The 14,340-nt window shown below is 42.6% G+C and overlaps 1 protein-coding gene across 3 annotated transcripts in view; it reads right to left on the bottom strand.

Annotated features, from left to right (window-relative positions):
• Positions 1-5,786: 5,786 nt before the first annotated feature.
• The window catches only part of LOC115155020 (integrin alpha-X), a 58,970-nt gene continuing 50,416 nt past the window's right edge, over positions 5,787-14,340 (bottom strand). For 2 of the 3 annotated variants that reach the window (XM_029701803.1, XM_029701805.1), the window contains 3 exons: positions 7,270-7,368; positions 6,741-6,851; positions 5,787-6,535 (listed from right to left, as the gene is read on the bottom strand). In XM_029701803.1, coding sequence (XP_029557663.1) covers positions 6,398-6,535; positions 6,741-6,851; positions 7,270-7,368 — 348 coding nt within the window. In that variant the 3' untranslated portion in view covers positions 5,787-6,397. The remainder of the gene's footprint in view (positions 6,536-6,740; positions 6,852-7,269; positions 7,369-14,340) is intronic. The other variant, XM_029701804.1, reaches the window with a different exon arrangement.

Here is a 14,340-nt window from a genome sequence, read left to right as displayed (position 1 = left end):
GGGTAAAAGAGAGCTCTCCACTGCATACTTCTCATGTCCTCGCCTCTTTCTCAAAGCCCATTGGAGGAGGTCAGAGGGGATGTAACTTTTCTCATCCAATGGGTCTTGAGAAGGAGGCGAAGAGAGAATGCAAGTAGTATGCAATTGAGATTCTTCCATTGTCTCAAAGACCCTCTGCAGAAAAAACGTAATTCTTCAAGCCTCAACGTCACAATGCATCACAAGCCAGGCGGATCAACTATCCTTCCACATGGTTCTGACTGTTGATTTACTGAATGTAAAGTCTCTTTTACTTTTACTATATTTATGGCCTTTTAAATAATATGTACTGTGATCTTGACATCTGTCCAGGATCTCATTTGGAACTAACCATATATGTATGGTGGTATTTATCAAATGACTAAGATGTGGGGAAAGACAAAGTTAGTTTGTTGAAGGTTTTTGTATTAAGTTGAGATTTGGTTTTGGGTTGCTGAGACTGTTTGGGACAATTCTGAGGAAGGACAGTTTGAGGAAGTATAGTGACATCAGTCTTGTATCTGGGATCTTTGAATGCAACACTTTGCGTTCATTGTGACTAAATTCTCTCTACCTGTCAATGTACAGAGTTGTGTGTGTGCTGCACTCACAAATGGCCTCCATCTGAAATGGCATGCAAGGGAAAATAGGGTGCCATTTCAGAGTCACCCATGGTCTCTCCCCTACTAGTTCTTTGTTGAATATTCTAATGTCCTTTGACAGTTGACCTTGGTATTGTGGTCCGGTGTCAATACGTCACATTCCGTGCAATCAACCATCTGCCCTTCTGTTTTCTCTGCTTTTCAAATAACATTTTATTTGTCACATACACATGGTTAGCAGATGTTAATGCGAGTGTAGTGAAATGCTTGTGCTTCTAGTTCCAACCATGCAGTAATATCTAACAAGTAATCTAACAATTTCACAACACCTGCCTTATACACACAAGTGTAAAGGAACGAATACGAATATGTACATATAAATATATTGATGAGTGATGGCCGAACGGCATAGGCAAGATGCAGTAGATGGTATAGAGTACAGTATATACATATGAGATGAGTAATGTAGGGTATGAAAACATATAAAGTGGCATTGTTTAAAGTGACTAGTGATACATTTATTACATCCAATTTTTCATTATTAAAGTGGCTGGAGTTGAGTCAGTATGTTGACAGCAGCCACTCAATGTTAGCGATGGCTGTTTAACAGTCTGATGGCCTTGAGATTGAAAAACAGCTTCTGTCTCTCGGTTCCAGCTTTGATGCACCTGTACTGACCTCGCCTTGTGGATGACAGTGGGATGAACAGGCAGGTGGTTGTTGTTGTCCTTGATGATCTTTTAGTTTTTTTCACCACTTCACTCGTTTGTGCACGGTGATCATTTGTTCCCTACTGTTTTATGTATTCTACATTTCTCTTCATATGGATTGGAAAGGATTGTACTCACAGTTTGAGTGTGTAACTCACGGTTTTACGTAAGTGTTTTTGGGGACAGCCTGTTTGTGGAAGTCTACTGTCACAACCATACAGTCACTTTTTTGACAAGCCTGCGGGAATAGTGGTGCAGCGCACACACTCAACCACCAACAAACAACTCTAGTGCCTGATATTCCAATTGCCTTCGCCAGGGGTTGCAGGTCTATTTCTAAAATTAATTTAATGATCATACCGGTGTGTCGTGTTGCTAAATATGTACCATAATCAATAGAGATTGGCTTGTGGCTACTTCTTCGATCATGTTAATGTCAAAATGAATGTAGCATTGATGATAATAAAGGAAGAACTTGTGTTTGGTCATATTGTTTTATATTTTCATTATAAACATACTGTAAGAGACAAGTTTCCCTGCTGTAAGACAAACCGTAGGACTTTTAACAAAGACTGTGCTTAATGAGTTAATATAACATACAAAGAAATGGATGAAAGGAATTGTACAGTATATGAAAGACATTGTATCAAAAAGTATAACTTAATATTGTCCACAAAAGGAATGGCGCTGTTCAATTCTGTGAAGATCGCTACTCTGATGGCTGTGGCTCTTCACAAAGGATTTCAGATAGGCCTTGTTAATCACAGTGCAGATAAGTACCTGGGGAGATAGTTACACCAGAGGGGTTCAGCAGGTTTGGGCTGCGTTCCGATTCTCTACCCTTCTCTAGAAGTGTGCACGCGTTCACACCCCCCATGCAGTTTAAGGCATTGGATTTGGTCAAGCATGGATGGAGGCAGTGGCAATTTTAGCATGTGGGGCAAACTAAAACATATATTCTTTATATTTTAATGCATGCCAGCAAAGCCACTACACAATACATTCATTTCACTATAACGGTAACAAACGGTGCCCACAAACTGTTAGGGCCTACATAAAGCTGTCCCAACAGCAGAGTCCCAACACCTTACCACTGCTACACCTGGTTATCAGCGGAGCCTTGTCTGGCAGTGAAACAGTTCATTCAGCCTCATATACTGCCTTTTTAGAAAACATAGCTGATATGGCTGACTTGCTTAAACAAATGTGGTTTCTACTGACAATTGAGCCGTACAAACTGTTGCATAAGGGAACCTACGAGAGAATAAGAGGAAATTCGTAATTTCGTTTAAGACATTCATGAGCGAGCTAGGACGGATGTAGTCAAAACTATTTGTTCAGCACTTTTGAAATGTACAGTGACAGAATTCAGAACATGGGATGTTCTTGCAGTATTCTCCCTGTACACCAAGTCAGAACTGTAGGACAAATAAAGGGGGCATATAAACAGAAAATGAAAGTTCTTAAAATATTCTATGATTACATTTATCTAAACAGGTTATAGGCTACATGTGCACCATTAAGTCAGAACAGTAGGTAGGTTATGAGGGATATTAAATCATTTATGCAGCAGCATAGATTTTTGGACTCAACTTGGAATTCCGCGTTGGATGACTGTTCAAAATTATTTTCCCAGTCGGAGCTAGTTTTATCCGAGTTCCCAGTTGTCTTGAACTCACTGAAGTCGTAGATTTCCGAGTTTCCAGTTGTTTTGAACGTGGCAGAAGTCATGCTGTATTGACAGCATAGCCAATGTATTAAAACTTTTCTGGCCCATGGTGTTACCCCCTTTTCCGTGATATCCAGTTGGTATTTAGGATATTGTCTCATCGCTGCAACTCCCTTACGGACTAGACTAAGGTTGAGAGCCAAGCCACACTGCTTCTTGACACACTGCTCGATTAACCCGGAAGCCAGCTGCACCAATGTGTCAGAGGAAACACTGTCGAGCTGACAACCGAAGTAACACAGCCGGCTGTAACACAGCCTGGGATCAAACCAGGGGCTGCAGTGGCGCATTTATGGCCGATGAGCACCGATACGTTTTATCTATAATTTCTCTTCATATGTCAAGGATCAAAAAGGATTTGCCTTTAGATTGCCGACGATGACTGCTTGTCTAGCTTGATAGCAACGATTTTGAAAGTATTTTCTTTATGTAACCAGGCAAGTCAGTTAAGAACAAATTCTTATTTACAATGATGGCCAAACCATAACCCGGAACGATGCTGGGCCAATTGTGCATCGCCCTATGGGACTCCCAATCACAGCTGGTTGTGATACACCCTGGAAATGAACCAGGGTCTGTAGTGATGCCTCTAGCACTGCGAGTGCCTTAAACCGCTGCACCACTCAGGAGCCCAATGTATGATGTTGACATGATCAGTCCAATCAAAGCTATGGTAGATATATAACGTGATTTTACGTACTTTTACCTGTGGCCAATGACCTTGAGCCTTCTTGGATGGGCACTTCTAATGTAACTTTATGGCAGCACCCAAGGGGCTTGAATTTTCAAGCTTTCCCTGTAGGTTTTGCGGTGACATAGTGTCCCCATGAGTGACAGAACACGGAGCCAATCACGGCGCAACTAGAGAACATTACCAACCGCTACACTCCGTATTTTCTGCTGGCTGCCCCACCACCACAGAAAGCACTGAGCTAGGCTGAAACAAGAGAGCAAAAAAGAGACCATGTTTGTATGCAGCTTTATTAACTCAATAATTGTTTTATTTTACATTGTTTGCAAACTGTGACACATATTAATGCCAAAATAACATGCAAAACAGGCAAAAAAACAGGTTTCCACCATATTCCTCATACCAATCCATTCCTTTTAAATATGAGTGCACACTTGGAGATGTATGAGTGTACACTTCGGGAGAGAATCAAAATGTAGGCATGGTGTCTGACAGAGGTATCAGAAAGGCTAAGGTGGCTGGGTGGGTCAGCCCAGAATACAGCTACAGCAGTGGAGGCTCCTCAGAGGAGGAAGGGGAGGACCATCCTCCTCAGTGAATTTGATAAAAAATGTAATTGTAAAACATTTAAAAATGTATCCTTTTGATAAAACTATACTAAATATAACCACGTCACCAAATAATTGATTAAAACACTATTTTGCAAAGAAGGTCTACAGTAACCAGAACAGCACTCTGTAGGGTAGACCCACGGTGTAGCCGGAGGACAGCTAGCTTCCGTCCTGGTACATTGACTTCAATACAAAACCTAAGAGGCTCATGGTTCTCAACCCCTTCCATAGACTTACACAGTAATTATGAAAACTTCCGGAGGACGTCCAGCAGCCTGTCAGAGCTCTTGCAGCATGAACTGACATGTTATCCACCCAATCAAAGGATCAGATAATGAATATAGTACTGAAAGCATAAGCTACAGCTAGCTAGCACTGCAGTGCATAAAATGTGGTGAGTAGTTGATTCAAAGACAGAGAAAGACAATAGTTTACCAGATTTTAACAAATGTATTTCTTCCAAAATGAAGGAGAAGCAAAAGAGAAATAGAGAGAGATTTGCCACAAAAAAAATCACTCTCAGTTTCACTTACTTAGCGAGCAAATGCAGCTAGCTAGTTTAGCCTACTGAAACACCCTGCTCAAACAGAGGGATGCTATGTTAGCTAGAGCCTCTACAGGATTGCCCCCCCCCCCGTGCCGGTTGAGCTAACGTGTGCTAATGTGATTGGCATGACATTGTAAGTAACAAGAACCTTTCCCAGGACATAGACATGTTTTATAATGGTAGAAAGCTTAAATTCTTGTTAATCTAACTGCACTGTCCAATTTACAGTAGCTGTTACAGTGAAATAATACCATGCTATTGTTTGAGGAGAGTGCACAGTTATGAACTTGAAAATGTATCAACAAACCAATTAGGCACATTTGGGCAGACTTGATGCAACATTTTGAACAGTAATGCAACATACACTGGTGCCATTTAGTGGCCAAAATCTAAATTACGCCTAGAGTCCTAAGTCATGTAATGGCCCTTCTCTTGCGTTTCAAAGATGATAAAACCATATATTTTTTTAAACACGTTTTTTTCTTTGTATTATCTTTTACCAGATCTAATGTGTTATATTCTCCTTATTGCCACCAAGGCCCACTGGTGTAACTGCTTATGGCCTCCCGAGTGGCGCAGCGGTCTAAGGCACTGCATTACAGTGCTAGAGGCGTCACTACAGACCCAGGTTCAATCCCAGGCTGTATCGGGAGTATTGGCCGTGATCGGGAGTCCCTTAGGGCGGCACACAATTGGCCAAGTGTCGTCTGGGTTAGGGGAGGAGTTGGCCGGGGGGGCTTTACAAGTAGGCGTCATTGTAAATAAGAATTTGTTCTTTAGTGACTTGACTAGTTAAATAAAGGTTAAAAAAAATACTGACTGTACACTAACGTTACTGCATGATTGTAGCGGGTTTACTTACACGTTGGTTCTATTAGCTATAGGCTGTGTGTAGCGGTTTGGCTTGGAAAGCTTTTTTCACCTGGTCACATACAGTTGATGTGCATTGGAGTCCACAAGTGAAGGAAAGAGATGAGTGGAGGAGAGTGCATAGATGTGAGAAGGAATACAACGTGGCTGCTGTGAAAGTGAACTGTGTTTACGCGTGATCAGGGGTGTATTCATTCCACAGATTCTGTTGAAACACGTTTCTTAAACGGAACAAAACAGGGATAAACATACTTGAATTTGTCCAATAGAAACTTTTGTTTGCAAATGTTGGACTAATGACTACACCTTGTATCAGCTAGATGAAGGCAAGAGTGTGCAAGGTGTCACTGTCTGTCCATGTGTTACTGTCTGTCACTTCAAATGTGTCTCTTGACCTGTGTGCACCTACGCTGTAAGGTTTCATTCATAGGCTAGGTTGTAGAACCCTCATGATGGGTACAGGGAAAATTCTAGTATCATGTAGTAGCCTAAACCTATCCGATGTTACATTGCGCTGGAATATGAATGACAGTCATCCAATATGCTGTAATAGAAATAAGGCCATGCTCATGAAAGAAATCTTCCTCCCACAACTTAAACGGCACTGACCGCCGCTGGGCTACAGGGTGTTCTTCCCCAGTGAGGTAATATCAGAGGTCAGACCATGGTCATCACCAGGGGCTGCAGTCCGACCAGGAACAGCTGGACTATAATCTACACCACCAGAGGCAATTCTTCTGCTCTTGAAAAAACCCTTCTGAGAAAAAAAGCAACAATCTTTAGTCAATATATATTTATATGGTTGTATGATGTATACATAATGTTGTTCGTACAGACAGACTCCCCACTCCAGAACCACTGAACCAGACAGGGTTAGGATTGTGGTTGCGGTTGGGGTTGAACTGGGATGCGGACATGAGGCTAGGGTTATGTTAGGATTTAGGGTTAGAGAAGTGTCTCACCTTGTAGAGAACCCCAGAGATTATCGTCAGTAGCAACAGTGAAAACACAACACTGATAGAAGCAATGAGAGCAGTGTGGGATTCAGGGGTTGTCTCCAGAATGGACAGAATCTAGAAGAGAGATATGATGGAGTGAGTGGAAGAAATAAGAACGATCATTGTCATGAAGCCACCTGTCCCAATCCCATTAGAAGTTCAGAACGAGAAAGTGTAGGCTTTATAGAAATAATGCGCTCAAATTGAAAACCATGAAACCAAATAATATGAATTTCTATCAGCCTAATCGAGGTGTAGATAACATCTCACATTCCAATGTTTGAACTTGTAAACAAGACTGCATGGGATTCCTCTTAACGCGACTCCATGCAACCAATGGCAATGTCCACTTTAGGTATAATGCCAGGAGCCGCTTGTGGATTTGACAGCTCTAACGCAGTTCCAACCGCCACAACAACCACTATGCAGATGTCGGCTAAAGAGGATCTGATGGAATAGAGCCCTTAGAGAGCATTTGAAATGATTGGCTCACCTTCACACTCTGAGAACCAATGGCAGGGTACTGGGAGTAGACACTCTGGTCGAAGGACAGCGACCCCCAACTGACCACCTCCACCTGCACCGCTGAACCCTGGGAAACAAACAACACTACTGAAACTGAACCACAACAACTCATAACGTGAATCTCAGCCTTGATTCAATCAGATGGAGCGCTAACCCGCGTGGGCATTTTGGCTGTGTTGGAGGTGGAACTGCGGTAGAAGCTGACAAATAGGTGAGCGGCTGCTCTTGTGTGTCACAAACCACTCCCTTCCGTATTATCCCTACCGTGTTAGAAGTTCAAAATGGCGAAAGAGAGTGTAGGGCTCGATTCAATCCGTATCGCCGAAGTTTATCACTATAGCACAATAGAAATTTAAAGACAATGATCCTGCGATAGCGGAGACTGCATTCACGGTAAATGCTGGATATGTTGGCACAATCAGAAATTACCTTTAAAGCGAGTGTAGCACTTATTTCTGAGAAGCCCCGGAGCCAGGCTTTCTTTGGAGGGTTGGATTGTGGATTTTGCTCAACAGGATTATAAATGTTTCTTGCAATAGCTAGCTATTCTCTTCCTCCATTTCTGAATGAATTTGCGGCTATTTCTTTCTTGCTGGCAAAATATGTCGATAACATAGTTAGATTTGTCACTAGTATGGGCTAGTAAATATCCTAAACCCAGCCCGCTAGACAGTCAGACCGTAAGGGTGTCAACATGTGAATATTATAGACAAATTCTCACAGATGTTTTCCATGTACAGTAGGCTGCAGGTAATATGTTCCTCCACCGTGTGAGTCATATAAATTAAGATCTTTCTGGCTGTCTTCTTGGTTTTTGTACATGTGAGGATCTACGAGCACTGCCATTTATACATTGATAAAACCTATTGAGAAGAACTAGGTTAATGTGTAATCCGTCTGGAGAAGGGGATTGTGAATACACATTGTTTTAGATGATTTTTACTTATGATCCCTGGAGATGAATGTTTAACCAGTCAAATGGAAGCCAACTTTTCCACAGCGAGGTAGGCTATAAATAGCTGTGCCTTTATTCAGAAATGTTATTGTATGCCCTAGTAATTTGCAGGGAGGCATTTGAGGCCCGGGCTTTTCTCAGTTATATTTAACAATTTGTATCATGTTAAATATTAGCCACTACTGGGAGCCACCGTCAGTATTACACACATACATTTATAACTGTCACTTCAGTGTTAGTTTCCTTCAATTTGTAGCCTACATTTATAACTGTCACTTTAGTGTAAGTTTGCTTCAATTTGTAGCCTACATTTAGCGTCATTCCATTCTGTTTACCTTTCTTTCCTCTGTCACATCTGTGTAGTTGTTATTGATGGTCGCTAGCAATGGATCATATTAGGCTAACGTTGTGCAATAATTGGGGATATGTAGGCTATTTGAATCATTATGAAACTCAGACTACATGTAGCAGCTTAAACCTGGCGCACGGTTCACGACGACTAGACCGTTGTCATACATTTCAATAATTAGTGAATATTAGTGTAAATCTATAGGACTTTTGTCCAACCTCTATTGTCCACCTTCCAATATTTCATGCATTGAACATTAATATGGCAACTTTCAGGATGAATCAAACCACCCTATTTTTTATGATTCATACTTTCCTAACCCTAAAATGTGTCTAAATAAGAGTATCAGAGTCTTTTTTCTACCAGTTGGTGCTGAAACGGAGACAAATATTCATATACACTGCTCAAAAAAATAAAGGGAACACTTAAACAACACAATGTAACTCCAAGTCAATCACACTTCTGTGAAATCAAACTGTCCACTTAGGAAGAAACACTGATTGACAATAAATTTCACATGCTGTTGTGCAAATGGAATAGACAACCGGTGGAAATTATAGGCAATTAGCAAGACACCCCCAATAAAGGAGTGGTTCTGCAGGTGGGGACCACAGACCACTTCTCAGTTCCTATGCTTCCTGGCTGATGTTTTGGTCACTTTTGAATGCTGGCGGTGCTTTCACTCTAGTGGTAGCATGAGACGGAGTCTACAACCCACACAAGTGGCTCAGGTAGTGCAGCTCATCCAGGATGGCACATCAATGCGAGCTGTGGCAAGAAGGTTTGCTGTGTCTGTCAGCGTAGTGTCCAGAGCATGGAGGCGCTACCAGGAGACAGACCAGTACATCAGGAGACGTGGAGGAGGCCGTAGGAGGGCAACAACCCAGCAGCAGGACCGCTACCTCCCCCTTTGTGCAAGGAGGAGCAGGAGAAGCACTGCCAGAGCCCTGCAAAATGACCTCCAGCAGGCCACAAATGTGCATGTGTCTGCTCAAACGGTCAGAAACAGACTCCATGAGGGTGGTATGAGGGCCCGACGTCCACAGGTGGGGGTTGTGCTTACAGCCCAACACCATGCAAGACGTTTGGCATTTGCCAGAGAACACCAAGATTGGCAAATTCGCCACTGGCGCCCTGTGCTCTTCACAGATGAAAGCAGGTTCACACTGAGCACGTGACAGACGTGACTGGAGACGCCGTGGAGAACGTTCTGCTGCCTGCAACATCCTCCAGCATGACCGGTTTGGCGGTGGGTCAGTCATGGTGTGGGGTGGCATTTCTTTGGGGGGCCGCACAACCCTCCATGTGCTCTCCAGAGGTAGCCTGACTGCCATTAGGTACCGAGATGAGATCCTCAGACCCCTTATGAGACCATATGCTGGTGCGGATGGCCCTGGGTTCCTCCTAATGCAAGACAATGCTAGACCTCATGTGGCTGGAGTGTGTCAGCAGTTCTTGCAAGAGGAAGGCATTGATGCTATGGACTGGCCCGCCCGTTCCCCAGACCTGAATCCAATTGAGCACATCTGGGACATCATGTCTCGCTCCATCCACCAACGCCACGTTGCACCACAGACTGTCCAGGAGTTGGCGGATGCTTTCGTCCAGGTCTGGGAGGAGATCCCTCAGGAGACCATCCGCCACCTCATCAGGAGCATGCCCAGGCGTTGTAGGGAGGTCATACAGGCACGTGGAGGCCACACACTCTACTGAGCCTCATTTTGACTTGTTTTAAGGACATTACATCAAAGTTAGATCAGCCTGTAGTGTGGTTTTCCACTTTAATTTTGAGTGGGACTCCAAATCCAGACCTCCATGGGTTGATAAATTGGATTTCCATTGATTATTTTTGTGTGATTTTGTTGTCTGCACATTCAATTATGTAAAGAAAAAAGTATTTAATAAGATTATTTCTTTCATTCAGATCTAGGATGTGTTGTTTAAGTGTTCCCTTCATTTTTTTGAGCAGTATATTTAGATGCTTTCTTTTATTGATCCCTATATTCTGAACCAGTTCTCTCTATGTTATTCTAGTGAGTCTGTTGCCAATTAAAAGGTACACTTTAAGGGATGACTTAAGATAAATGTAGCCAAAGTCTACGCCCCTTCGTCGGGATTGGCCAACAGTACTTTTCCTAGTAGGAGTGGGAATTATCGATGGGAGTTTCTAATTAATTGTTTATTGTCATTCAACGATAGACAACAAGTTCTCATATATATTTTTTAACTGCACCAAACGTTTTAGTTAGATGTAAAATTGCGCAATTGAGACCTCCCCTGCAAAAACAGATTTCTTGATTTATCTTAGATTAATTCTGACTATTTACAGGAAGTGTCTACTGGCTACGTTGTTGCTATGGCATCCAAAGAGGGACAAACAGTAATATTGCAGCTTTTTTTTTTCAAGCGACAGTATTTCAAAGGAGTATGAGAGGCACAGACATTCACTTTGCCTAGCCAAGTTCTGCTAGGAGCAAACCTAACCTAGTTTGAGGGCTCCTTAACGCAGTTCCACCTCCGACACAGACTGGCATATGTTCTGGGATTCATCCAATGGCATTGAGGAGTATACCTCCTCAGTCATCGGCTTCATCAATAAGTGCATCGATGACGTCGTCCCCACAGTGACCGTACGTACATATCCCAACCAGAAGCCATGGATTACAGGCAACATCCTCATCGAGCTAAAGGTTAGAGCTGCCGCTTTCAAGGAGCGGGACACTAATCCGGACGCCTATAAGAAATCCCACTTCGCCCTCAGACGAACTATCAAACAAGCAAAGCGTCAATACAGGATTAAGATTGAATCCTACTACACCGGCTCTGACGTTCGTCGGATGTGGTAGGGCTTGAAAATTATTATGGACTACAAAGGGAAACCCAGACGTGAGCTGCCCAGTGACGCAAGCCTACCACATGGGCTAAATGCCTTTTATGCTTGCTTCAAGGCAAGCAAAACTGAAGCATGCATGCATGAGAGCACCAGCTGTTCTGGATGATAAAGCTCTCGGTAGCCAATGTGAGCAAGACCTTTAAACAGGTCAACATTTACAAAGCCGCGGGGCCAGATGGATTACCAGGACGTGTACTCAAAGCATGCGCGGACCAACTGGCAAGTGTCTTCAATGACATTTTCAACTTCTCCCTGGCCGAGTCTGTAATACCTACATGTTTCAAGCAGACCAACATAGTCCCTGTGCCCAAGGAAGCGAAGGTAACCTGCCTAAATGATTACCGCCCCGTAGCACTCACGTCGGTAGCCATGAAGTGCTTTGAAAGGCTGGTCATGGCTCACATCAACAGCATCCTCCCGGATACCCTAGACCCACTCCAATTCGTATACTGCCCCAACAGACCCACAGATGACACAATCTCAATCGCACTCCACACTGCCCTTTCCCACCTGGACAAAAGGAACACCTACAGTTGAAGTCGGAAGTTTACATACACCTTAGCTAAATACATTTATTTAATAACTTCTTAGGGCTTAGGGCCTTTTTTCCTCAATTTCCGCCTCAATGATGTTCCCAAAGTAAACTGCATGTTGTTCAGGCCCTGAAGGCAGGATAAGCATATAATTGGTACCATTAGAAAGAAAAGACTTTGCACTTTGTTGAAATGTTAAACTAATGTAGGAGAATAAAACACAATAGATATGGTAGGAGAAAATCCAAAGAAAAACCAACCGGATGTTTTTTTATGAGAGAGACCATCCTCTTAGAATGGCAAGTATAAGGTCATACTAAAAATTAGCTCCCTGGATGCAATTCCTATGGCTTCCACAGGGTGTCAGCAGTCTATGTTCAAGGTTTCAGGCTGGGAACTTCAAAAACTAATAAGAAATATCAGTTTAAGTACAGGGACAACATCTTGGAGATTCATGTTTGCGCGCGCCATGAAGACAGGATGCACCTGCAATTGAACATACGGCTTTCTGTAAGAAATATTATAGTTTGATTACATTTTAGGGTATCTGAGGAGTAAATAGAAATGTATTTTGACATGTTGAAAAAGTTTAGGGGTAGATTTTCGGATTCCCTTCTCTGCATGTTGAACGAGTGGATTACTGAAATCGATTGCGCCGTGCAGTTAGATGAACAAGAATTTAAGTTTTCAACCGATATAAGACACTTATATGTACCTAAATGTTTAATATCAATAATTTGTATGATTATTTATTTTAATTGCGCGCCCTCCAGTTTCACACGCCATCGGGACGCCTAGCCCTAATTAAACTCAGTTTTTCACAATTCCTGACATTTAATCCTAGTAAAAATACCCTGTCTTAGGTCAGTTAGGATCACCACTTTATTTTAAGAATGTGAAATGTTAGAAAAACAGTAGAGAGAATGATTAATTTCAGCTTGTATTTCTTTCATCACATTCCCAGTGAGTCAGAAGTTTACATGCACTCAATTAGTATTTGGTAGCATTGCCTTTAAATTGTTTAACTTGGGTCAAACGTTTCGGGTAGCCTTCCACAAGCTTCCCACAATAAGTTGGGTGAATTTTGGCCCATTCCTCCTGACAGAGCTGGTGTAACTGAGTCAGGTTTGTAGGCCTCCTTCCTTGCTTTTTCAGTTCTGCCCACAAATGTTCTATGGGATTGAGGTCAGGGGTTTGTGATGGCCACTCCAATACCTTGACTTTGTTGTCCTTAAGCCATTTTGCCACAACTTTGGAAGTATGCTTGGGGTCATTGTCCATTTGGAAGACCCATTTGCGACCAAGCTTTAACTTCCTGACTGATGTCTTGAGATGTTGCTTCAATATGTCCACATAATTTTCCTCCCTCATGATGTTATCTATTTTGTGAAGTGCACCAGTCCCTCCTGCAGCAAAGCACCCCCCACAACATGATGCTGTCAACCCCTTTGCTTCGCGGTTGGGATGGTGTTCTTTGGCTTGCAAGCTTCCCCCTTTTTCCTCCAAACATAACGATGGTCATTATGGCCAAACAGTTCTATTTTTGTTTCATCCGACTAGAGGACATTTCTCCAAAAAGTACGATCTTTGCCCCATGTGCAGTTGTAAACCGTAGTCTGGCTTTTTTATGGCGGTTTTGGAGCAATGGCTTCTTCCTTGCTGAGCAGACTTTCAGGTTAGGTCGATATAGGACTCGTTTTACTGTGGATATAGATACTTTTGTACCTGTTTCCTCCAGCATCTTCACAAGGTCCTTTGCTGTTGTTCTGGGATTGATTTGCACTTTTCGCACCAAAGTACGTTCATCTCTAGGAGACAGAACGCGTCTCCTTCCTGAGCGGTATGACGGCTGCATGGTCCCATGGTGTTTATACTTGCGTACTATTGTTTGTACAGATGAACCTGGTACCTTCAGGCATTTGGAAATTGCTCCCAAGGATGAACCAGACTTGTGGAGGTCTACAATTTTTATTCTGAGGTCTTGGATGATTTCTTTTGATTTTCCCATGATGTCAAGCAAAAAGGCACTGATTTTGAAGGTAGGCCTTGAAATACATCTACAGGTACACCTCTAATTGACTCAAATGATGTCAATTAGCGTATCAGAAGCTTCTAAAGCCATGACATAATTTTGGGGAATTTTCCAAGCTGTTTAAAGGCACAGTCAACTTAGTGCATGTAAACTTCTGACCCACTGGAATTGTGATACAGTGAATTATAAGTGAAATAATCTGTCTGTAAACAATTGTTGGAAAAATAACTTGTGTCATGCACAAAGTAGATGTCCTAGCCAACTTGCCAAAACTATA

This window comes from Salmo trutta, chromosome 19 (assembly GCF_901001165.1).
Source record: "Salmo trutta chromosome 19, fSalTru1.1, whole genome shotgun sequence".
Classification (NCBI taxonomy): Eukaryota; Metazoa; Chordata; class Actinopteri; order Salmoniformes; family Salmonidae; genus Salmo; species Salmo trutta.
Note: the sequence above shows the minus strand (reverse complement) of the source record. Positions and strands in the feature narration are given on the sequence as shown.